Here is a 25461-nt window from a genome sequence, read left to right on the forward strand (position 1 = left end):
TAACCCACACCCAGCCTTTTGGCCGGACAAACCCCCCTCTAGCTTTTTTTTAAGAAGGAAAGAACTTTTCTAAGTCAAAACACAGGATCTTTAAGTATATCTAAAAACAAAAATGGTTGTAGCCTCCCACCTTTTGGTTTTGTGGTAAAACTTTCAATTGATGTGTGTTAGGTCCCTGGTTCAGTTCCAGCTTCTGGCAGAGATGTCTTTTGCAAGCAGCTAAAAACTACTCTGCCAGTGCACATAGTTACAATTTGTTTTTGAAGCAGAGGGATAAGGGTGGGAAGGAAGAAGGGAGGGATGGGATGGGAAGGAAGAAGGGAGGGCTGGGGTATGAAGAAAGAAGGGAGGGGTGGGGTGAGAAGGTAGAGGGGAGGTGTGGGAAGGGTGGGGTGGGGTGGGAAGGAAGAGGGGATATAATTTTTCGATATGAAATGACGTCAAGATATGGTTATTAAATTTCATTTTTCCAGCAAAATATAACTTTTTATACTACTCTTGTCACCTGGAAAGTAATCCAAAGGGCGCCACACACCACAGGTCCAATTTTGGGAAGAATTTAAAAAGTCGCAATTTTAGCCGAAATCGGACAAAATCGTAAGGGTATAGCCTTATGAAATTGGCCATTTTGGGCCAAAAATGAAAGTTCTCAAATCTCTCCCAGAATACGCAGAAGGGACTCCCAGCACCCAGTAGACGCTTCTCTCGGGTCAAAAGTGACATTCGACAAAGTTTTTGTCATTTAAATTAGATATGAAATGACGTCAAGATATGGTTATTAAATTTCATTTTTCCAGCAAAATATAACTTTTTATACTACTCTTGTCACCTGGAAAGTAATCCAAAGGGCGCCACACACCACAGGTCCAATTTTGGGAAGAATTTAAAAAGTCGCAATTTTAGCCGAAATCGGACAAAATCGTAAGGGTATAGCCTTATGAAATTGGCCATTTTGGGCCAAAAATGAAAGTTCTCAAATCTCTCCCAGAATACGCAGAAGGGACTCCCAGCACCCAGTAGACGCTTCTCTCGGGTCAAAAGTGACATTCGACGAAGTTTTTGTCATTTAAATTAGATATGAAATGACGTCAAGATATGGTTATTAAATTTCATTTTTCCAGCAAAATATAACTTTTTATACTACTCTTGTCACCTGGAAAGTAATCCAAAGGGCGCCACACACCACAGGTCCAATTTTGGGAAGAATTTAAAAAGTCGCAATTTTAGCCGAAATCGGACAAAATCGTAAGGGTATAGCCTTATGAAATTGGCCATTTTGGGCCAAAAATGAAAGTTCTCAAATCTCTCTCAGAATACGCAGAAGGGACTCCCAGCACCCAGTAGACGCTTCTCTCGGGTCAAAAGTGACATTCGACAAAGTTTTTGTCATTTAAATTAGATATGAAATGACGTCAAGATATGGTTATTAAATTTCATTTTTCCAGCAAAATATAACTTTTTATACTACTCTTGTCACCTGGAAAGTAATCCAAAGGGCGCCACACACCACAGGTCCAATTTTGGGAAGAATTTAAAAAGTCGCAATTTTAGCCGAAATCGGACAAAATCGTAAGGGTATAGCCTTATGAAATTGGCCATTTTGGGCCAAAAATGAAAGTTCTCAAATCTCTCTCAGAATACGCAGAAGGGACTCCCAGCACCCAGTAGACGCTTCTCTCGGGTCAAAAGTGACATTCGACAAAGTTTTTGTCATTTAAATTAGATATGAAATGACGTCAAGATATGGTTATTAAATTTCATTTTTCCAGCAAAATATAACTTTTTATACTACTCTTGTCACCTGGAAAGTAATCCAAAGGGCGCCACACACCACAGGTCCAATTTTGGGAAGAATTTAAAAAGTCGCAATTTTAGCCGAAATCGGACAAAATCGTAAGGGTATAGCCTTATGAAATTGGCCATTTTGGGCCAAAAATGAAAGTTCTCAAATCTCTCCCAGAATACGCAGAAGGGACTCCCAGCACCCAGTAGACGCTTCTCTCGGGTCAAAAGTGACATTCGACGAAGTTTTTGTCATTTAAATTAGATATGAAATGACGTCAAGATATGGTTATTAAATTTCATTTTTCCAGCAAAATATAACTTTTTATACTACTCTTGTCACCTGGAAAGTAATCCAAAGGGCGCCACACACCACAGGTCCAATTTTGGGAAGAATTTAAAAAGTCGCAATTTTAGCCGAAATCGGACAAAATCGTAAGGGTATAGCCTTATGAAATTGGCCATTTTGGGCCAAAAATGAAAGTTCTCAAATCTCTCCCAGAATACGCAGAAGGGACTCCCAGCACCCAGTAGACGCTTCTCTCGGGTCAAAAGTGACATTCGACGAAGTTTTTGTCATTTAAATTAGATATGAAATGACGTCAAGATATGGTTATTAAATTTCATTTTTCCAGCAAAATATAAGTATTTATACTTCTCTTGTCACCTGGAAAGTAATCCAAAGGGCGCCACACACCACAGGTCCAATTTTGGGAAGAATTTAAAAAGTCGCAATTTTGGCCGAAATCGGACAAAATCATAAGGGTATGAGCCTTCTGAAATTGGCCATTTTGGGCCAAAAATGAAAGTTCTCAAATCTCTCCCAGAATACGCAGAAGGGACTCCCAGCACCCAGTAGACGCTTCTCTCGGGTCAAAAGTGACATTCGACGAAGTTTTTGTCATTTAAATTAGATATGAAATGACGTCAAGATATGGTTATTAAATTTCATTTTTCCAGCAAAATATAAGTTTTTATACTACTCTTGTCACCTGGAAAGTAATCCAAAGGGCGCCACACACAACAGGTCCAATTTTGGGAAGAATTTAAAAAGTCGCAATTTTGGCCGAAATCGGACAAAATCATAAGGGTATAGCCTTCTGAAATTGGCCATTTTGGGCCAAAAATGAAAGTTCTCAAATCTCTCCCAGAATACGCAGAAGGGACTCCCAGCACCCAGTAGACGCTTCTCTCGGGTCAAAAGTGACATTCGACGAAGTTTTTGTCATTTAAATTAGATATGAAATGACGTCAAGATATGGTTATTAAATTTCATTTTTCCAGCAAAATAGAAGTTTTTATACTACTCTTGTCACCTGGAAAGTAATCCAAAGGGCACCACACACCACAGGTCCAATTTTGGGAAGAATTTAAAAAGTCGCAATTTTGGCCGAAATCGGACAAAATCATAAGGGTATAGCCTTCTGAAATTGGCCATTTTGGGCCAAAAATGAAAGTTCTCAAATCTCTCCCAGAATACGCAGAAGGGACTCCCAGCACCCAGTAGACGCTTCTCTCGGGTCAAAAGTGACATTCGACGAAGTTTTTGTCATTTAAATTAGATATGAAATGACGTCAAGATATGGTTATTAAATTTCATTTTTCCCGCAAAATAGAAGTTTTTATACTACTCTTGTCACCTGGAAAGTAATCCAAAGGGCACCACACACCACAGGTCCAATTTTGGGAAGAATTTAAAAAGTCGCGATTTTGGCCGAAATCGGACAAAATCATAAGGGTATAGCCTTATGAAATTGGCCATTTTGGGCCAAAAATGAAAAATCTCAAATCTCTCCCAGAATACGCAGAAGGGACTCCCAGCACCCAGTAGACGCTTCTCTTGGGTCAAAAGTGACATTCGACGAAGTTTTTGTCATTTAAACTAGATATGAAATGACGTCAGTTTTCATAGTGAAACTTTTCCAACTCAAGATATTATGACGATGCAAGCAAATGGCATAAATTTTAAATTCAGCTTTTGAATAAGACACAGTGACTCTTTTACTTAAAGTTACACAATAGTCGGCAAAACTTATTAACTTGGAAATCAGCTGTCATAAAGAAATTTGGAGTAAATCAATTTTGTGGTTCAATTAATGCTACTTTACATCAATGACATGAATATTGAAAGAATTATTGAATTATTTATTGCAAAATACACATCACAAGCAAAAGCAAATATGACATGAACCAAAACACGCAGAGGTACTTCCAGAGAGGAACAGTATTGAGCTCTGTGCAAAGTGTTTTCTACAACTTTACATATTCGAGTTTACATACTTGAGTTAGACCACTTGACACCATCACTGGAGTATTACACCAACCTTGGAGTATTGCACCATCACTGGAGTATTACACCAACCCTGGAGTATTGCACCATGAATGGAGTATCTAAAGGTGAGGGGAAATCAGACAAGCAGTTGAAAAAGCAAGAGAGAAGCTGCAGCATGAACTACTATAGTAATACCTGAAAAAACCAGAATGCAAAAATGCATTGTGGTTTCGATGATGTAACATGAGCAGTTTTCTTCATAAATCTGATGTAATGTCTAGTGAGGGTGTACATGTTTATAAGGGTTTCACGATTTGACCCCAAATGACCTTTGACATCCACCAAAAACAATAGGCTTCTTTAACTTTAATGTGGAACTTCTACACACCAAATAAGAGGTCGGCCCAAGCTTCCAGTATTGAGATATCCTGATTACAAGGTTTTCACAATTTGACCCTGGTGACCCCAAATGACCTTTTCCCTCCACCAAAAACAATAGGCTTCTTGTACTCAAATGTGGTACTTCTACACACCAAATATGAAATTGGTCTGACCTTCCCTTCTCAAGATATCATGTTTACAAGCTGGGCGTCACAAACGCACTCACACACATATACGCCATCATGAATGCAAAGGTTACAATTATCATCGAAACTAAATGTGAGATTAAAGCTTATAATACACTATTATTATAACTAAAGTAAGAGCAAAGGGATCCAAAAATTGTTATGTTTATATTCCTATTTTAAGCATAAGAGTATATGCTAATAAGTTATGCTTGTGTTGATCACAAAGTTTCTAAGAGGTAGGGTTAACATTTCTAAGATATGTTTAACTTTTAGTATAACTAAGAGACAATGTTTACCATTCCATCTTTAAGGTAGGGTAAATTCAAAGTGGCAGGTTTAACTGTTAATATAACTTGGAGGTAGAGTTACCTTGTTAGAGGTAGGATCATCTTTCAATCTAAAAAAGAGGTACAGTTAATACCCTTTTCAAGGGTAGGGTTACCTTCAACAAATGCAAGTGGCAGGCTACTTCTTCTTTGAAAACTAGCAGTTAGTTCCCATACTAAAAACTGTGCCTTACAAAAAAAATGTTTCTTTATTGTTTCAGTTTTATGCCTAATTTGTTCATTCTTGGTGCAAATTGGTACATGAAAACCAAAAACAAACTGTCAACTATTTCATCTTTCCATTAACAGTCTAGTACGGAGTCACTAAAGGCAGACAACTTCAACATACACCGCAGCTTGCAAGAACTATTCCATAAAGCAGACCAGGTCAACATGTTTCTTGTTCTGCCAGATACTCATTTGTTTCATGGAACTATTTTTTTTTTCCACCAGTACTCCAGGAAATGAAAACCTAGTTCAAGGGCTAGTGATGATGTCATCATGTTAAATGTTCTTTGCTAGCTTAAAACATTCCTCTCCGATCCAAATCTTTTCCTTCATGTAATGTTTTGCGTATATACCATCTTCCACTGGAGAGAGAAAAATTACAATGATATTAAGCAACTAGGTACGGGTGATAAAATTTCGGCCAATTTGCTTTCAAAAAGAATTCCCTTCATACTAAAAAACATATAAATAAACAGATCTTAAGTTTTCACCAAGTGATGCGGAAAATCTTCTGTATGATTCTTGCCAAAATCAACAGGAATAATCCTTTAATATGAATTGTTTTTATATATTTCCTTCGCAGGAAGTGAAACACAGGCATTTCCTGTCAAGCTTAGTCACCGGCCAAATGAATACATAAAGAAATAGTAGTTAAACGATAACTGTGAATACTCTGATGGACACAAGACGACTTATTCTGTAACTAGGTAACAGTTTTCCCTCCACCCCGCACCCCCTCTCGAAGGAACAGGGTATAACTAGAGGACTTACAGGGTCCTGGAATAACTAAATTTAACCATTCAGTGTCTGCTCTTTTCTAATAAATCTATAGTTTCTATAACTTCCATTAATATCCGTCCGATTCATAAGCTTGATGCATTCAGTGCAGTAAATGAACCAAGTATGTCACCATATGGAACCCATATTAAATGGACTTCACCCTTACATTAAATTTCTCAAATGCCAAACCGCAGCTTGTGATTGAGGGTTACATGATTTCTTCCCCATCACCACCTGCCTCTCCTTGACCCCATCCACATTCCCAAACTCTTCCTTCCCCCTCCCTCAGACAAGGTTACAAGCAGGTGTAGTACAAATAGTTGTTAGATGTGCATGACACATATTAGACATAATTCAACATCATTCTGGTGAACACAGTGCAAAACTTAAAGGGTGGCAGTTGAGCAAACTTTTTACCCCTAGCTACCAAAGGCGTATCAAATTTATATGTTAAGCAATTCTTTGTCCAAAATGTTGTGAAGCTCTAAAATTTCACAAGCAGAATTTCTGCTTGATATGGAGCATAAGGAATTATGTTTTTGTATAGTGGTACAGCACATAGCCATGCAAGGCCAAAGGGGGTTGTACCCTTCTGAGCAAATTGCTTTCCCCCTCCCTTCCCCCTCCCCACGATCTGTGCCACCATTGTGTGTACAATAAGTTCACAAGTTAAAGGATACAAGTATTGTGCCCCTCCTTTAAATTTTGGTGACCCTCCTCCATTTGTTGGTTCTCCTCTTCAACTCGGAATTCATGGTAAGGGGCCCTCGATGCAGATGAAGTAAGGGTGGAGGATGGAGAGGGGGAAGGGGGTGGGTTCACCTTGTGATTGGAGGCAGTGATAGAAGATTACGCTGGGCTTTGAATGTTAGAGTGCAATGGGTGAAAAACCAAAATTTGAGGACAAGAAAAGTGTTTCACTGATGAAAATACAAACTTCTTTTAATGAGTTAGTAAAAACAAAATACCAAACAAAAAACACCGATAAATTTTCTTTTTCTCTTTCTTTCTTTTTACTCACTTTTTACTCACTACTAACTTTAACATAACCTTCACTAAATATTTTCACATTTGGCAAAATCTCTATCTCTCTATCTATCTCTCTCTCTCTGTTAATAAATAAAACCATGATCACCAAATTCAATGAAACCATATTATAAGTAAAGCTTGTTTCTAGTCAAGGTCCCCCACAAATTTAGTCACATAAGATGTTAATTTTACATATCTACATTTTACAAATAATTATTTAAATTGGCAATCAACAACTCAGAACTATGAATAATTAAAATTTTATATATTTTTTTCCCGACATCCAGTATGGTACACTTCAACCACCATTATATACAATGTAGACATCATCATGGCTGCAGCCTATTTGGACACCATGTCAAACTGATAAGCTGCAGCCACAACAGTGATAGCTGCAGCCTCCAATCTCTGACGCAGTGCCTTACTTGCTTCCAATCAAATTGGAGCTTAAACCTTGTGCATACATATTTGTCTGCCATCTCCAAGGTCTTTTACACACCTGTGACTAAATTTGAAGCCCGACGATGCCCATTTTTCACAAACATTTACATCTTTGATATACTTGTGAATGTTGTTGTATCGTCATGGCATGCCAAACACAAGTTGCTAAGGATACATTAACATCTTTTGAGCTTTTCTTACATAGTATAACAGCTCCTGCGTCATGCGGTCAGTAAGATAAACAATATCACTTCTCCATAAATACATTATCACACCTTCTAGTAATTTTACCAGAATCCTCTTTCAAAAGAAAACTGACAGCTATGGTACATAAAATAATCTATAAGAAATAAACATGTCCTCTTTGCCCAGCTAGAAAGGAACTTACAAATGTCCTTCAGTGAAGCACAAACACAAGAGGTAAAAAAAAACCAGAAGATGAGGATAATGATTTAACAAAGGCCTTCCTTTACTTTTTGAAACACAAGGGAAGTGGGTCAATTTCATATTGGGTCCTACATAGCCAATGTAGTCAAAGGGATGATGGGGGGAGGGGGTGGGGGGTGGGGGACGGGAGCTTGGAAAAAACATTTTTCTGTCCCATTTTGCAACTATTCCTTTGTTTGAGATGCATGATTACACCAAACCACTGGTTGTAGAATAGACAGAACATTCAAGAGTAATTCCACACCCTAATATCATTGTTTCCTAAACCTGGATTTAAGTAGGAAAACAGGAAGTAATTCTATTGGGGCATTTAAAGGTTAAAGGTCACTCTAATCACTAATCAAATCAATTGGTCTTACTAACTGCTTTCTTGGTTCAAATTTACCTGACTGATCTGTTCTGGCAGCTCTGCAACTGTCTGTAGCATAACTCTACCCCCTCTCCCTCCCCCCCCCCCCCCCCCCGCATTTCAATCTGCTCTTGTTCCTAAAACAGATCTTCAATAATCAAATTTTGTTCAATTAATGTAGCTGCAAAGTTTACTGACTGACATAAAAAAAAACTGAACATTCTTCACAACAATTGGTCCCTTACAATCAAATGCATAGTATTAAAATCATAATTACACATTTTAAGCTTAGGAAAGCACACTGGTGATCTGAACAGAAATGACCAGCTTAATTAATTAATTAATGAAGGCAATCAAATGGAAGCGGATAAGAAATAATTTGGTCAGACACCAACGACATGTTAAGTAGAAACTGATAATTTGCATAATGTGGCCGCATGAAGACTTGTCTAAACGGAAGACAATGGCAAAATAGGAAAGGTATTAATTAAAGCCCTGACAATTTTAACTAATTAAAGAGTATCACATGTTAACTGTCACAAGATAAGTTCCACTTTTATCATCATTAATGGCAGTTAATGATAATAATATTTGTACATCTGATATCACAGAAACATACCGTAAGTACAGAAATTGGCCAATCAGATTACTCACTGAGACTGTCTGCTCAACAGTTAAATCATCAAAATGAGAAATGGCCTCTTTCATTTGGAAGTGCAGCTAAGCTTTGTGCATAGCTTTGAAATGTAAATAATGTATACTGCCATAAAGTCACACCGAGCTAGGATTCATGGTTAAGTTTTATCGCAAAATTTAATTCATTTCTAACTTCCCAAAAATGGAAGTTTTTCCCTGAATTTTGCAAATCAAACACCAAGCAAACATGTTGCTTGTAGTTTTACCTCAAATCCATATAGGTGGTTGCATTTTGACTTCTCTTGCTGCCAGGTAAACAATCATAACATTTTGGAAACAGTATCTTTGGTTTTCTCACTTCTTGCCATAGAGCTAGCACTGATATATACATTAAAAATTATCTTACTGTACATTCTCAATGTAGATGTATTCCTCTATTAAAGCATAATTAAATACAACTCCATTCTAGTTATATTAATGAGAGAGGAGCAGTGCTTGCTACCACAGACAAAACAAATACCTGATTTAAGTACCTCTAGAATGCTAAATTAGTATAAATCACACTAGTGTATGTAATGACTACACCTATAGCTGTTACACACCAAACAACAAACCACTGAATACAACACTTATCTGGTAATGAAGTATCTCTTCACAAGTTTCATTAAAGGACAATCCAGGGGGATTTTTTGTTGTGTTTTGCTCACGAAAGAGGAACTTATTCTAAGAGGGATTCTGGTGAAATATTCATTTCCTACACATTATTTAAAAAAAAAAAAATTTCAAGTGATCACAGTGTGTGCCATAAGTGAACTTCAAGCAACCAGATATTGATGTCATTATTTGCAAACTGACTGCAAAATGTTGTTGTTTTCCTTTATTTTTCACTTTATTGCCTTATATTTGGATAAGAAAGGGGTTCTAAACTGACCTATGGGGGTGATGTGGAAGTTAACAATATACCAATGACTGGTATTAGTCTATGCACAGTAAGATGCAACCCAAGTATAGTTTGAAAAATGTCTCTACTTCAAATGTTGTTAACTGAATGAAGGAACTAAATGGAAATTTCACAAGGCTTTCTTAGAATATATTCAAGATTCACCAGTTCAAGACAAATTACACCGGGTCTGTCCTTCTAAGCCCTTGTCCGAGAGATCATGGAGACCTCATACTGACTCTGACAAAAGAAAACACTACATTACATCTGTAAACAGTTCCTTGGGAAAATTTCACCGGAATGTGTACAATATGTTCCTCTTACGTTAGACAAATATGAAAGTTTCACATGAACTATCCTTTGTAAGCCGTTGTCCAAGAGATCATTTTAATCTCCTGCCGACCTGACTTTTCCAACAAGAAGACGATAGTAACATTTAACAGATCAGTAAGGTTGTGTATGTTTAAATGTTATAATTATAACATTAATATTAGATGTTCTGTTTGAAGTGTAAGCCATCAAATTGTTCTTTAAAATAAGGATGTGTAATCATAGCCGATTAAGTCTTCAGTAGAAATAAAAAGCTACTTTATTACAAAGTTGAAATAAATCATGTATATATAGATATATATATACATATATATATATAGATAGATAGATAGCCATCAAATGTGACACTCACACATTTATTATGATCATAAATATGTAAATAACTGACACCATTATGACTTATCAAACTGTTCAAGAGTCCTTAACTCCCTATAAATTATTTTGTAATATAACAGATATTAATTAATAATTGTGTGCTGGCTGACAATCAGATTAATCAGCCAATAAGTTTATATATATTTGCACTTGCTAAGCAAAATGTCAATTGTCATTTTTAAATACTTTCTTCAATATACCATTTCCAGCCACTTGACCTGTAAAAGAATCACTTTCATCTTTCTTCATACCAAAATGATTGATATTCTGAGAAATCTTAATCAATGCACTTTAACTATCACCCCCCCCCCCCCCGCTCCCCTCCCAAGGAGAACATTTATCAACCATTTTAGGTTTAAAATATTATAATTTGGTTTATGAGAATTTTTATTGAAATGCCACGAATGTTTCACAAAATCAGTACCCTTTACCAGCGTTACTTGGATGCATGTGGTCAGGAGCAAACTGGACCAAATATTTTCCACATAGGGGCAGGAGAGAAGCACAACTAAGTCATCCATATGAAGAAAATGCTCTACACTATTCTCAAGTTGAATTGGTTGAAAACTCCACCCCTCCATATCACCCCTCTCCTTCCACCCTGTTCCCCTCCCCCCTTTATCTCTGATCCAATTTTTGAGATGTCCAGTGCAGTACAGCCATTGACTTTCATCCACACTGACCATACTCCAACAAACCAACCATTCAATATTGTCCATTCAGCTCTTTTGAATCTTTCAAATTTCATCGCTAACAGAAAAATTTAAGAAATAACGTGTTCATTTTGGTTCTTGCGTATTTTCATGCCATATGTAATCTACCGAGGTTGACTGCAACAAACGCTCACTCGGTGTGTTGATGTTTGAAAATACTTATTTTAAGCATGCATGCTTGTGAACAATAATGCCATTCTTCATTGGATAGCAATACAAGTACTATTGTCTGAAATTATCAACTGCTTTAGCGATGCCTTCACTAGAGTGCATATATTTGTAGACAATGGAATACTAGAGACCAGGTATGCAATAGATTTCTTGTCAATAACGATTCTTTATACCAATAATTTATAATATCCTTTTGTTATCTGTCTGTGACTCACAAACTTGTTTGTACATGCACAACTGCTACTGTGGAAGCTGATGCCAAAAAACACTGGAAAAAAAAACTGGGTGATTGATCGTTAAGCAGGCTAGTATGGTATTGTAACAACTATTGATAAAAAAATGTAGATCAAGGACTGAGAAGTTCAATCTACAGACCGATTTCAGAGCGCCTTGTTTTCAAAACTTGAGACAAATCAGTTCAATGCCTTAACAAAACTGAAAGCATGAACTATCAGTGATTTCAGTTTATCAAAATCTGTCCCGGTGTAAGGAAAATGAACTTAAGATGGTCAAAATATGGCCTTTCATACTTCTAACACATCGTTCCTAGCAGGATCTTCTTCAGAGGCTAAAATTTAGGAGTGTTAGCTCAGTGGTTAATGCCGGTGCCTTCCAGTCATAAGGTCCCGAGTTCAAGTCACTCCAAGAATAATGTATGTCGTCCAGTTACAGAGTTACAGAGACAATTGACAATTTATAATCATGGACGTAAATATGAATCTAAGAGACCGACTTCGGTCAGCTTTCGGCTTTGATAAGCCAATGATGGCTTCTTCGCGAGTTCCTGCTTGCAGGAGGATCTAAAAAAATACATACATTCTCTTACACAGGCTCTCTAGTGGAAAAGCAGTTTGCTAACAGCTTTATTTTATTTTGAGTTTTATATGTTGTCAATATCATGTCAAAACTAAACGCCTGTGAGATGTTTTGGCATTTTCAAACTGAAACGGCATTGCCATTAGTCAGGGAAGTGACTCCGACCCAGGAATTGAGACATGATTGAGTTATATTTAGTTAGACAGGACACAGAATTAGTGCCATTACTGACAATTAAATTATGAGACCTTACAGACAACGGAATCTTTAAACAAAACTCTTCCTGTCCCATTTATCGACTGCTGTTAGCAAAGGAAGTAACTCAATTAAAATAGACCGAGCGATAGTTCGGGGAGATGTTAGAAGTTCAGGGAGATGTTAACCAAGTTTTAACACTATAGAGTGTCTGCAATCACTATTACTGTACTACCATTCTCCCACTTCCATGGCATGGATCAAAGTGTGGAGAAATATGTACACCTTGCTGCACAGCTCCACTCCTAATAAAGCTACCTTAAAGAAAATTCAAAGAAACTGTTTGAGTTCTTCTCATCATCCAATCTCATTGTCTCCATTAACAATTCACAAACCCTTTACATTGGTCCCATGCATAGTACTGTTAACAAAAATGGCCAAATTTGCACCTATGTCAGATATATACACATTAAACAATGAGTTTAAGTTGGAAGTTTACTTTTGATTAAGTCACAGTCAAAGAAAGAAGGAGAGGTTAACCATCACCACCTTTCAATGAAAATACCTTCTTGACAACATACTGTACTCACTCACCTAAAGTAATGGACATTAATATAATGTAAGGTATAGTAATGTAATGTACATATCTTATTTGAGAACAGAAATGTGTGTATGTCTTAAAAAAATATTGTGCTGTTTGTTCGTTTTGTGTAGAGTCCATTAAGCAGTCTTGGTGTGTGGTGGTTGGGGGGGGGGGGGGGTGGAATAAAATGTTTTCCTTCAGCAACTTTGTTCAACCTCTTTTATGGGGTAATTTCTGTAAAGCAACATATGGTGTTTAAATGTAACCTGCACTGTTAGAAGTTGTCATTGTGAATGGTGATAACACAATTTTTGGCACAAAATTTGCCTATTAAGGGTTTCATCTGTGTGCTTTGATTAACATATAATCTTCTCCTGGTTACCAAACCTGGTTGAGTGTGATACAGTAATCATGGACACGACATTCAACTAGCAATCTCAACATCCTCGTCCAGGAACTGATAAAGGGAGCAATGTCACGTAATAAATGAACAAACTATCTAGAGAATAAATTCTTGAAGCCTACGAAGAACAGAACTTTGACATCAAACTTCCATTTTACAGCGTTTGGGTTCTGGAGTACTGTCATTGATTATATTCTCCTTGCCATGATGAAGTATCCGTCTCTGGGAGTAAGGACTTGACGAGGGGGAGTAGGGACTTGAGGTGGGGGAGTAGGGAGTTGAGGAGGGGGAGAAGGGACTGTCCCCCTTATGATACCCATGTAACTTTTCCGCCATAGAGCCAATCACCTTGTTCGGACTGACGTTGTTGAAGGTGAAAAACTCGCCCCTCTGTTGCTCCTTATCTTGGTCAGAGTTGCTTTGGTTCACGTAATCGCTCGATAAATTCTTGTGGGGAGGAGGTTCTACGTTAACAACCTCTGTTTCAATAGTCTCAGAAGTTGAGCTCATCTGAATAGAAGAGGATGGAGTAATTGTTCTTTGTTCTTTTGCAGGAGGAGGTGGGGATGTTTCAGTCCGCATGACATGATTCTCGTCTGGTATTTGCTCTCTTTGTGAAGATGTCGTATCTGACGACTCTTGGGCAGTTCTCGATTCTTCTTCGCCCGGTTTGCACTCAGATGACACGATCAACTTATTGGAGTTGTCATCCGAGAGAATCATTTCCCTATTACCGGAGCATTCCTCTGCCAACCCCATCAGACGACGGAAGCCGTTATTTAATGAATTATTCAATTCCAGAATTTGCATATCTGGTTTGTTCTCACTCGTGGTAGCAGCCTCTTCTTGATGGGAGTCACTTTCTATACTTGTCGATGAACATCCGTCACTAAGGTGCTTGCTCCTGAATATAGGATGGTTTATGCAATCTGCAGCTGTTAACCGGTTCCTAAGTAACAAAACAAGAAAATGATTTATAATAAATATATTTTTTTAGTTCTTTTACTAATTAATGGCCTCCTTAAGTATCATGAATTTTTTTTTCTTCACGGAAGTAGTAAAATATAATATAACTGCTCGGCAGGAAATAGCAATGAGCATTAATTTGAAATTTTGGCATGGCGCCCTCTATTTTGTTGCTTTGCCTCAGTACAGTAATCTACTGAGCTACCGGGTACCATAGCAACTGTAGATAATTTTGTGCTCTTTTGAGTGTAGCCATTAGTTTACAAATGGTTATTTTTGCATTGTTGCTCTTCAAACCTTCTTGGTTTGAATTATTTCAAGATAAAAGCATGTCTCTCCTCGACAAATGGGTTACATATCTACCTGGCTAACTACAGTAGTATGACTATACCATCTCATCTCACTCACTTTAGCGTCACCAAACTTCCCCATTTTCTTTTCTAAAAAATTTACTGTTTATATCCATTGTTTGCTGAGTGAGTGGAGAAAAATGAACAGAAAACTGGCATTCCAGTTTTCTGATCAATAACATTAGCACAATGGTTTGATGTTTTCTACAAATTTATACCTTCCACTTTTTAATATCTTTGGTTAATTAGAGAAATCAATTACATTCCAGCATAAGAAAATTCTTCTACAGTATATCCTCAGCACTTTCTCGGTCGTTTTGTTCAGCTGCTAACAGAAAGACAAAGTTTTAAGTGTTTGGAAGCATTGACTTACTCAGGTTCTATAACGCAGAGAGCTTTGATGAAGTCCTGAGCTTCTAAAGAGACGTCTTTAAAATACTCCTCTGGAAAGTCGAGATTTCCCTGAGAGATGTTGAGGTACGTTTCCTGCTTGGTGTCGCCAGTGAATGGAGATACTCCTGTCAACATGACGTACGCCACCACTCCCACGCTCCACATGTCTGTTGCGAAGGAAATTGGCTCAAAGTTTAACACTTCAGGAGCTGCAAACAAGATTGAAATGAAAAAATGGCGATGTTATTTGTAAATGATCTAGTATCTAGGTCATTTATATTTGATATATACTTCTGATACTACTTTATCTGTGTTCTTGACTAAATGGATCATGTTACACAACAATATCAACAGGAATATTGACTAGTGATCCAGGGTGGCAGGTACTAAACAATACAACATGGTTCCAGGATGGGTATAAAAAAAAATATATCATGAAATAAAAACATCTGAATTTTCATGTAGATAAAATATAACATCTCCTGCAATCAATCATCAGTTTTTACTGGGCAACTTTGAGATTGGCTAAAATGCTTTTACCCCTCACAGCCTACAGCAATGGATGGTCCATTAAACATTTATTCACTAACAGGTTCAGCATCTCTCCCTCTCCCTCAAAATATTAAACACGTTCCTCAAAAGCTTTTCAATCACCTGTGAAATTTTAATACCGCACATGTCCGATCTTTGCAAACAAAAACAGAGCCAAGAAGAGCTGAGGGTATGAATCAGCTTTTAAAGATAACAATCTGATTTTAGGAGATGGAGTAGCCTGGAGAAGAAACATTTGGTCATTTAACCACCTCATTTTTTTCTCCATTCCTTCCTCACAGAAACTGAAGTTATTACACTCTTATATAGCAGCATCCTGAAACTGTTGTACAGAAGGTTTGAACAGGTATGATTGTATCTCAATACGGCAAGAATAATTTCATTTCTTACGTTATATGTTTGTGACCCTTTGTAACAGTATCGTCTACACACTATGTGTTCGACAGCAATAACAGCTCACAATGTAATTAGCAATATCCCCCACTGAACCTCCTACTATCCTATCTTACCCTTTCACAAACCTTTTTAGGGTTTTTACACACTGCGAATTTATTCACGTTGTGGCTCCCGTACAATATCGCCTTTGATATTTTAAAGTTTTTTTAAAATATTTTTCGCCAAGTTTCGCATATAAAATATACACCACTTAACTGCCATAGTTTCAAGCTGGAATCTATCTTTTAAAAACTTTGAATAAAAACATTGATGAGTTTCAACTGACAATTACTCAATCCATTTTGTGAGGGACTTATCTTCTTTTTTTGTACCAGTAACTATTTGTTAAAAAGATACAGTTAATCACATTATAATCATAGAAGTGATGAACACAGATTAAAAATGCTACAGTCAATCCTTACAAGAGTTAAGTGCATATATTTTAGAACTTTGTTTCAAGAATGGAAGGGAGAGAATGTAGATGAGGGACCTGGGCATGTTGTATTGCTTGTTTGTTTATTTAGTTCTCACCTAGCCTCAATCTACCCACAGGAGAAAAACACTTGTTGAATGACACTTACAACATTTACAGTCAGGGGAAACTACCTGCTAACTAATGCCTGACTGTTGCCAACTTTTGCTTTAACATCAAGTAAGTTTATTCCAGTCCCTTTAAGTAGTTATATTTGTATTACTCCTGGCTAATCACTAGCTGGTGTCACCTGCTTCTTATAATAGCTTAGTCAAGCAAAGTTCGACAAATTTGCATCGAGTTAGTGATAACATCTGTCCCTTCCTTTTGCTGTCCACCTCAAACAGAAATCTGACGAGTCTAAGATTTTATCAGTTAGATCACAAGATGGCAGTGCTGGTTAGAGCACCCTAGGAATCAAACATGGCCTTTGAGTAATCACAATAACCTATTTCCTCTGGTGATATCATCCAACCCCCCCCCCATCCCAGTATGAGAGGAGACTTCTCCGTTTGAACACAGGCTTCGTCATGAGGAACTTATAATTGAGTTAAGTGAACACTTTCCAATATCACCAGAGATTAATTTAACAACAAAAATTCTGTGTCAGAATCTATTTAAGATTTATTAGGGAGCTTAAGTTAGGCTGTTACTTGAGGATGTTTGGATTTGCTTCTATTGCGGACATCAAGGTACTATATTGCTGAAGATGAGTACCTACTACATATTGTTTTAAAGATTTGTTGCTGGGGAGGCACTGGGGTACTGGGGAGGCAGAGACCGTATTAATGTGCTCGGGATGCTCGTAGAGAAAAAAACAAATTACTTTTGAAACAAATCTGCAGTTGTTAGGGTTGCTTCTAATGGGCGTCATAGAGCTGTGGGAGCTTATCCACTTTACTGTTGATAAGATTTCCTACTAGGGGCATCAGGGTAGCCTGGAAGTTGTACTGTATTCATTAAGGACTACCTGGTAAATTAATGCGGGAGCTACGATAAAGTTGTTAACAATTGCTCTTACGGCATCAGGTTACTGTGGAAGCCATGTTAGATGTTAGGGTTGTTCTTACTGGTACTGTTGTGGGACTGCTACCGCAACAGTGCATTTGTTTGCAATTATGCAATCATTGCTAGAGAGTTACATTATCATAAATTCATCTAAAGGCTGTCATTAGCCTGATGCTGCAGTCATTACAAGCTCTCCAAGCTGTAAACAGCCTGAGATGGAGAATCTTTTAATCCACAACATGTCCAAGAATTCAGTAAACAATGTCCAGGGTCTCCAATATACGAAAGAATAACATTTGAACTGGAAGATAAATATCATTTATTTACCAATCAAAAAGAACTGAATATCAACTAAGATCCCTAGAACTCTTCAACCTGGATACAGTAATGTAGGTCCATCACATGCACCTAGTCTACAATTAAGTGTATATCCTGTACTATCCTAGATGGAACCATTTAGTTTACTTTGGCATGTATATCCTGTACTATCCTAGATGGAACCATTTAGTTTACTTTGGCATGGATATCCTGTACTATCCTAGATGGAACCATTTAGTTACTGCAGCATGTATATCCTGTAGCATCCTTGAAGGAAAAAGATATTACATAATCTTTGTACAATATGTAAAAGTTAAAGATACCCCCACTCATTTCCACAGGGACTCTAGTATCAAGAGTGAACAGAAACTAACAGGCAGGCCAACTAAATCTGGCTGTTGACCAACACAACACATTCGTCTCTCATGTGTCCCTTGCACGTGCCCTTGTGCCATGAACCTTATCGGGTACCACACCTCTCTCATGACAGAAAAACTTTGAACAGTTTTCCTAAATTCAGTCGATGGAACAGTACTCTGCAACTGTTATATTTACTAAGAGTGCAGCAATAGCGAGGAGACAGGTACAGGCTGCACGTAATTATTGAAAAACACAATTCACTCACCGACATAATCAACCGTGCCCACGATTTCGCGGACTTCCAGATCTTTCTCCAACCATTTAGCGATTCCAAAATCGATCAGCTTTATATCTCCCTGTCTGATCTCTTCGTTAGTAAGGAGAATATTCTGAGGCTGGAATATGAAAAGAAAGTACATAAAGAGAGGTTCACATTTTGATTTTTTTTTTGCATGGCCTAGACATCACAAGAATAAATATTGATACCACTGTATCCCATTTTAGCAGTGGATGTTAATTACATCTCCATGTTCTTCTGGCCGAGAGCTGTAAAAATCTGTAAATCTTGCAATACAGGGAGGTGGAAAAGTTTCCAAGAGATATTTTCAACCACATTATAGCTGCATCACAGAGTGAAATTAAGTTAAAATGTTATATGTTTCCATCAATTCGTCTCCATGCTGTACTTATAGGCTGTCGACTAATTATTCTCAGGCTGGAAATAACTGTCACTATCATTGAAGATACTGTTAAAATTAACTTAACTAACCAGTTTCATAAAAGTGGACTTTCTAAATTTGACAAATTGCTAATTGTCTACCTGTCTCAATTAGCCTGTCAAATCAATCAACTACACGGCAGGCTGGTACTAATTAAGATCGGCTATTTTAGTGTTAAGTGTGCTGATATACTATCAGTAAGTATTACCATACATGCAGTAACTTTGACAGGCAGCTCAAGATTGTCTTAACTAATCATACTCTCCATGTATAGCTACACTGACGGTACAGTAAATGTTTTCCCTTACTCCCATCATTCACTGCTTTCTACAGTTCTTGAATATTCAACACTTTGCCATAACAAATTTAAAGGAAAACACATGTAACCATTATGTTGATTTTATACTTCTGTGGTTTATCAAGATGTTTTATATACGACAATAATGTGTAACATACAGTTTAAATTTGAGATGATAGAGGCAGTATTCAGCCTATTTAAACATTAATGATGACATACTGTATATAGTATTATTATTCAAAATCCTAATTTTCTGAGAAAATATTGACAGCAATTTTATAAGTTTCCATATCTGCATATACAGTAACTTGTGAGAACAAAGTCTTTGAGATTAGCATTAATTAAATGACAACGTTATTTTTGATAAGTTATTATTCTGCAAAGTGATACTTGTTGATAAACTTGTTGATACCCTTGCTGATCACAGACCCTATTGCATTGTCTATACTTTATGTACAGTTAACTATGAACCTGTGTTTTTGCATCGTTAAACAAATATGATTATTCATAAGTTTTCATATTCAGAATATAGGTAATTACCCAGAGAAAGGGGACATATACTAGTGTTTTGTATACATATTCACCACAATGCACCATTGTAGCGAATATAGAACAGCACTGAAGTGTACAACCATTACCAGCATTTCACTATCCCCAAACTGCATATGTTCTGCAGGCTACGGTGTGTGTACTGGTCATGTGTAAAATGATCCCCTAAGGAGTATATAACATTGGTCACATCTGGACTGACCAGAGGACTTAGTTAAACCTTGATGGGTTTCGTATGATGTACTACCGGCACCCAGCAGTGTGTCCTCTGACTAAATATGATCACATGATCACATGAACACAGGTAGCTTAGGAACAACACAAATCAGAAAAGGACATAATTGAAATCAAAACAAGTTTGGTTCCGAGCACTTTCACTGGATTATTAAAGACAACCATATGATAAACTTATTAACTGCTGCAGGCTATCAAGGACGACAACGTGTATCCATTTTACCAGCTCATGCTTTTTAAAGCACTATTTTGTGTTTGGTGGCAACTTTATCAAACCAACAAGGGATCATTCAGAGAAAAAAAAAGATCAAAATTGATCAAAGCCAAGAAAATTAAACTCCTAGAGTACTTTTTCACCGATGAAAATGAATGAGAACAAAAATTATAAAATTAAACAAAAATTAAAAATTATAAAATTATAAATAATTCCATTGGATTCTCAACATTTTCTCACAGATTTGTCCAGACAATTTTCCACTTTTTCCTTGATTTTTTTTCAAAGAAACTTGACCAGTTGAGCTAAATGAACAACTTATTCTATACTTATACACAGTATATTACATATATATTATACATAGTATATCACATATATTAAACATATATTATACATTTATATACATATATTGTACATTTATTATACTTATATTTTACATTTATTATACAAACAGTATATATTATACATTATATACCATGTATATATTATACATACAGTATATTATTATACATAGGATACCACATATATTGTACATTTATTGTACATTTATTATACATACAGTATATATTATACATTATATACTACATATATATTATACATACAGTAGTGTACTGCATAGATTTTACACATTTATTATACATAAATACTATACATACAGTATATATTATACATAATATACTGATACTATGTGATACCAGGAACTAATTTCTCCAGGCCTGACTGCAAGTAAAACCTCACTAGTAGTAGCACGGGCATTGCTTTTCAGATGAGACCAGGTTGTACATCAGGAACTAATTTCTCCAGGCCTGATGCAAGTAAACCTCACTAATAGTAGCACGGTTAATGAAATTAATTGACCTTGTTAATGAAATAGTTTAATAATCCACACAGCAATGATCCTATTTAGTGGTTATTTGCAGACAGTATTGTTCATAACCAATCAACACTTAACCTATTAATCTATGTTATTAAAAGTTGCATACCAAATATTAGAGCAGTTTAACCTAGGAAAAGTGCACTTTAATAAAGGTCGGATGGTGATTACAATCGAACGGCTGCAGCCAAATTCCGAAACGTTTCGCTGTGTCGTGGCCTGAAAAGGTTGCGAATCGCTGGTTTGAGCTATAAATGTAGTTCTGCCTTTAAGCTATCTAGTATTAACAACTTATGATTAACTCAAATCAACAACTATCAACTCAAATCAACTATCAACTCAAATCAACTCAAATCAACAATCAACAAAACCATCAACTCAACAATCAAAATCTGATAGAATGGCACAATAAACTAGTTAACATTTTGGTCTTGAACGACAATCTCCTGCTGTACATTTCAGAAGTCTTCAAAACAAATGGGCAAACATAAATGTCATGCACTAAAGACAATTGCACAGAGCCTTTCATCATAGCGCATGAAGTTTTATAGCTCTACATTTCTAAGATTCATCCATACAACACGAGCAAAAATTCTACATACAGTACAGAGATTTCAGAAACCAAAATGTCGAGATCATGATCACGCCAAACCCCAGGACTTCCGTTTAAATGAAATTTAAACTCCCAATTGCTAACTGATTATTGTTAATACTAACTGGTATCCTTTTCCTCTTCCTTTGTTATATTCCGTCTTTAGTTTTGCCTCTTTTCCTTTCTTTGTTCCCGGACAATAATCACACGTCTACACTCATCATTGTCTATATACTTCTCAACTCCTCGACTCGACCAATTCTTGTATATTTACCTACCTCTACGGTCCCGTGTGGACTCTTTCTGCATTTTACAATTATGGAAATAAACCTTGCAACTCAAAAATAATCAATCTTTGAATGTACAGTATCCTGTTAAATTGCAATATGTTATTGATTATTAACAGCTAATGTCATTATCAATGTGATCGAGAGTAGTGAGTCATAAATCGTTGACATTTGTCTGTCATTGTGAGGCTCACAATGTGAGCTGTATATGTATACCCTGCATGTTAGAACAGAACGCTAGGTGATTCTCTTAACAGTAACGGGCACGATAGGACATCGTCGTAGGGATGACGACCGTACCATACCAACATCGACCACAGATACAGAATGGAAGAGGACTCCTCATCCACCTAGCTGGTCTACCACCTGTACAAACATTAGAACTGTCTGCTTGTTTATAGCTCAAATGATTCAACTGTGACAGTCAACTGTCATAATGACAAAAACAAGCCATCTACTGTAAGTTGCCATGACAACAGATGAAAAGAGAATTTATTTATAATAGTACTTAGCAACTTTAGGAATGAGGGAATAATAAAACTGCCAGTTGCGAATTCCTAAACCAACAGTTTTCAACTTCTTAACACCTATTTTAGTTTAAGTGGTAAATTCCTTTCGATTTAAGGAAGTTAAAAAGTAAGACGTTTACCTATACAAATAATGGCTCTTAAATCATATAAATGTTTAGACGTAGTTGTATGCATGAACATGTCACAGCAATAAATTTTCAAATTAATGATTACCAGGCTTGGTTTTGATATTCTTGTTGTAATATATGGATATAGATTACTTTTTAAGGTGCTCAAATATCAAAACAGATGAATCAACAGCTTCAAGAAAATGCCCCAAAATGTTGTTTAAACATCAAATTTACCTGCGACAAACGTACCAGTGTTTAAAACCAAACTAACACAGCACAGAAATGGTATAGAGACTGAGTGATGGCTCGGTAAACAAACAAACAAAACAGATTGAGGTCTCTTTAATACTTTTGTAAATAATCCAGGGGTTCTCAATAAGGGATTCCTGACAAATTCCTGCCCACGAAAAAAAGAAAGAAAAAAAATCAGTCAACAGATTTGCACTAGTTGAGCCATGCGCACCCAAAGGACCTTAGACTTGATCACGCTATACCCAGGCTGCTATCACTATTTTGGGGCAGATTTTGATTTTATAGAACAGGGATTTTCCGAGCTTTGTTCGAAGTGTTGAACATTTCCGGTAAATAAGCTAGTCGTCCGTCGGACAACCTATGCAGGGTTTTTAGGTTGTTCGTCAAGAATTTTGGTCATCTCGGACGATCAGATCAGAGGATCAGACAGCCATTAAATTTGAGCCCTGCTAATACACCCTACACATTACATAAATATTAAATACTAGCTAGTACTTATCCTGTACTAGTGACAGTATATTTCATTAAATCTTTGAAGGAATAATGTGTACAAAGATACTAGCATGTTTATGTATTTAGACCAGAGAGTACCTGCACATACCTCACATATCTGTACATTGATTTCTTGAGTAATGTAAATTAATATTGGTCAAAGTCTGTTATAAGTTACTGTAGGCACAATAGCAGGATTTAGGTTTAACATATATGAGTATATGGGAGACATTTAAGCGAGAAGTGTGGTACATTTAAATATTTATTTCTGAAACTAATATGTCTTTATTACACTTGGTATTGAGTCCAAAATCTCAGTTCCAAACCAAGAAATCGTTTGACTTGTTATTAAACCTTCAAGCAAACTACTAAAATAGGCAAAGTCTACACAGCTGTGCCAGACAACACGGGAAAAAATGAAATTTTACTTCCTATGTTGACAAGTAATTACTACGCAGGTCAAAGATCAGAAGATTCAGTTACACTTACATGACCTTTGACCTTTCCAACAGGTGTCCACCAAACAAAATTGGGGGTTCTTACATTATAAATAGGATATGAAATCAATCTATGCACTCACATGTATATTGCAGACCTGTCCTAATTAAAGAGTAAAGACACTAATTGATGCAATCCCATGACATTCTGATTAAGTGTACCTTTATAAGAGCTGTTCTCATATGACTGATATAACAGCAGCTGTTGTAGGCATACAGAATGTACAATCGGAGTCCCCCTCATATTTAAGTCATTATAGTCAGAAATTACCATTATTTTTAGCTTTTCTGAATTCTTTGAATGACAGTTCTAGATTATAAACCCTTTATACCCCTACAGTACATATACAGTATCTATATATATATATTGCACGCCTAAACTTTCAGTTTTATACTTTATTTATATTTAATTTTATATAATTAGAAATAATGGCTATTTTCATCACGTTCTCACTGGCATTTCCTGAATTACAACACACATCAACTTCTTAATTTACAGGCTTTTGAGAGCAGCCGAAATAATATGTGCTGATAATTAGCAGAACCTAAGGGTATGGGTTGGGTAAGGATATGGGTAAGGGTAAGGGACCTAAGGGTATGGGTTGGGCATGGAAATCATTACGATGACAACTGTGACTGATTTACCATGTGTTAATGTTCTCAATGTCTACTGGCAGAAAATGCTGGTGATTTTTTTCCCCTACTGGCAAACTGGCAAATTAATCAAGAATTAATGTTGTTTCCTACAAATACAGGCCTGTAGATACACAGTTTGGTAATAACATGTTTTTTTGCTCTCTTCAAGTAATATTAAATATCTAGGGCTGATATTACAACAGGTTAAATCACTTGATGGACTGTAGAGTTGTAAGTACTTAAAACAAAGCAATGTTATTTAAGTAAATTAGCCATCTAACCAGGGGCCGTTCTATAGTATCGCTGCCAGCATGTACAGTACAACAAAGGTTTGTTTATCTCTTCTCTGGGACGCTGGTGCATGACGTTAAGGAAGTCGTTAGTTGTCTTTTCAGGAACAATAACGTTACCATGACGATTAGCTGTGGACAAAAATTAAAAGTACCATCCCTGAGGTAGTGTTCATCAAAACACAGGTCTAATGAATACCTCCGTTTAACACAAATGTTTTTGTCTTCTCAAACAAAGGTGTTGATGAATATAAATTTGATATCTAATAAACAATATAATCTGTATGGGATACAAAAAGGGTGTGCTACATGTTGACGCAGTGAGGTATTATATATATCTCAGTCCATAAACAGTTATAATCGGCTTATGCATATGCATGAGCCGACTTTACACCAACAATTTTGTGATTCAACTTTTTAACTGCCTGAGGTATAGCATACAACCACAATGGAGGTCCCATACAGAGGTGACTTTATACAATGAGTATAATAAACGGTTCCTCTTGACATAGTGTGTGATAAGTATAGAGGGAATTGTTGGGAGGAGATCAGAAGGGACCAGTTACCATGGAGATCAAAGCTAAATAATTTACAACATAGCAACTGACACTGTACATATAACAAGAGTGTTGCAATGAGGGGGCTGGT

At 36.6% G+C, this 25461-nt stretch overlaps 1 protein-coding gene across 1 annotated transcript in view; it reads right to left on the reverse strand.

Moving 5' to 3' along the window:
- Positions 1-6946: 6946 nt before the first annotated feature.
- Positions 6947-25461, reverse strand: part of LOC139958437 (death-associated protein kinase 3-like) — a 51609-nt gene continuing 33094 nt past the window's right edge. Inside the window, exons 4-6 of the mRNA XM_071955518.1 lie at positions 18505-18634; positions 15075-15303; positions 6947-14334 (exon numbers count right to left, since the gene is read on the reverse strand). Of these exons, the coding sequence (XP_071811619.1) occupies positions 13527-14334; positions 15075-15303; positions 18505-18634 (1167 nt within the window). The 3' untranslated portion in view covers positions 6947-13526. The remainder of the gene's footprint in view (positions 14335-15074; positions 15304-18504; positions 18635-25461) is intronic.

Source organism: Apostichopus japonicus, chromosome 18 (genome assembly GCF_037975245.1).
Source record: "Apostichopus japonicus isolate 1M-3 chromosome 18, ASM3797524v1, whole genome shotgun sequence".
Classification (NCBI taxonomy): Eukaryota; Metazoa; Echinodermata; class Holothuroidea; order Aspidochirotida; family Stichopodidae; genus Apostichopus; species Apostichopus japonicus.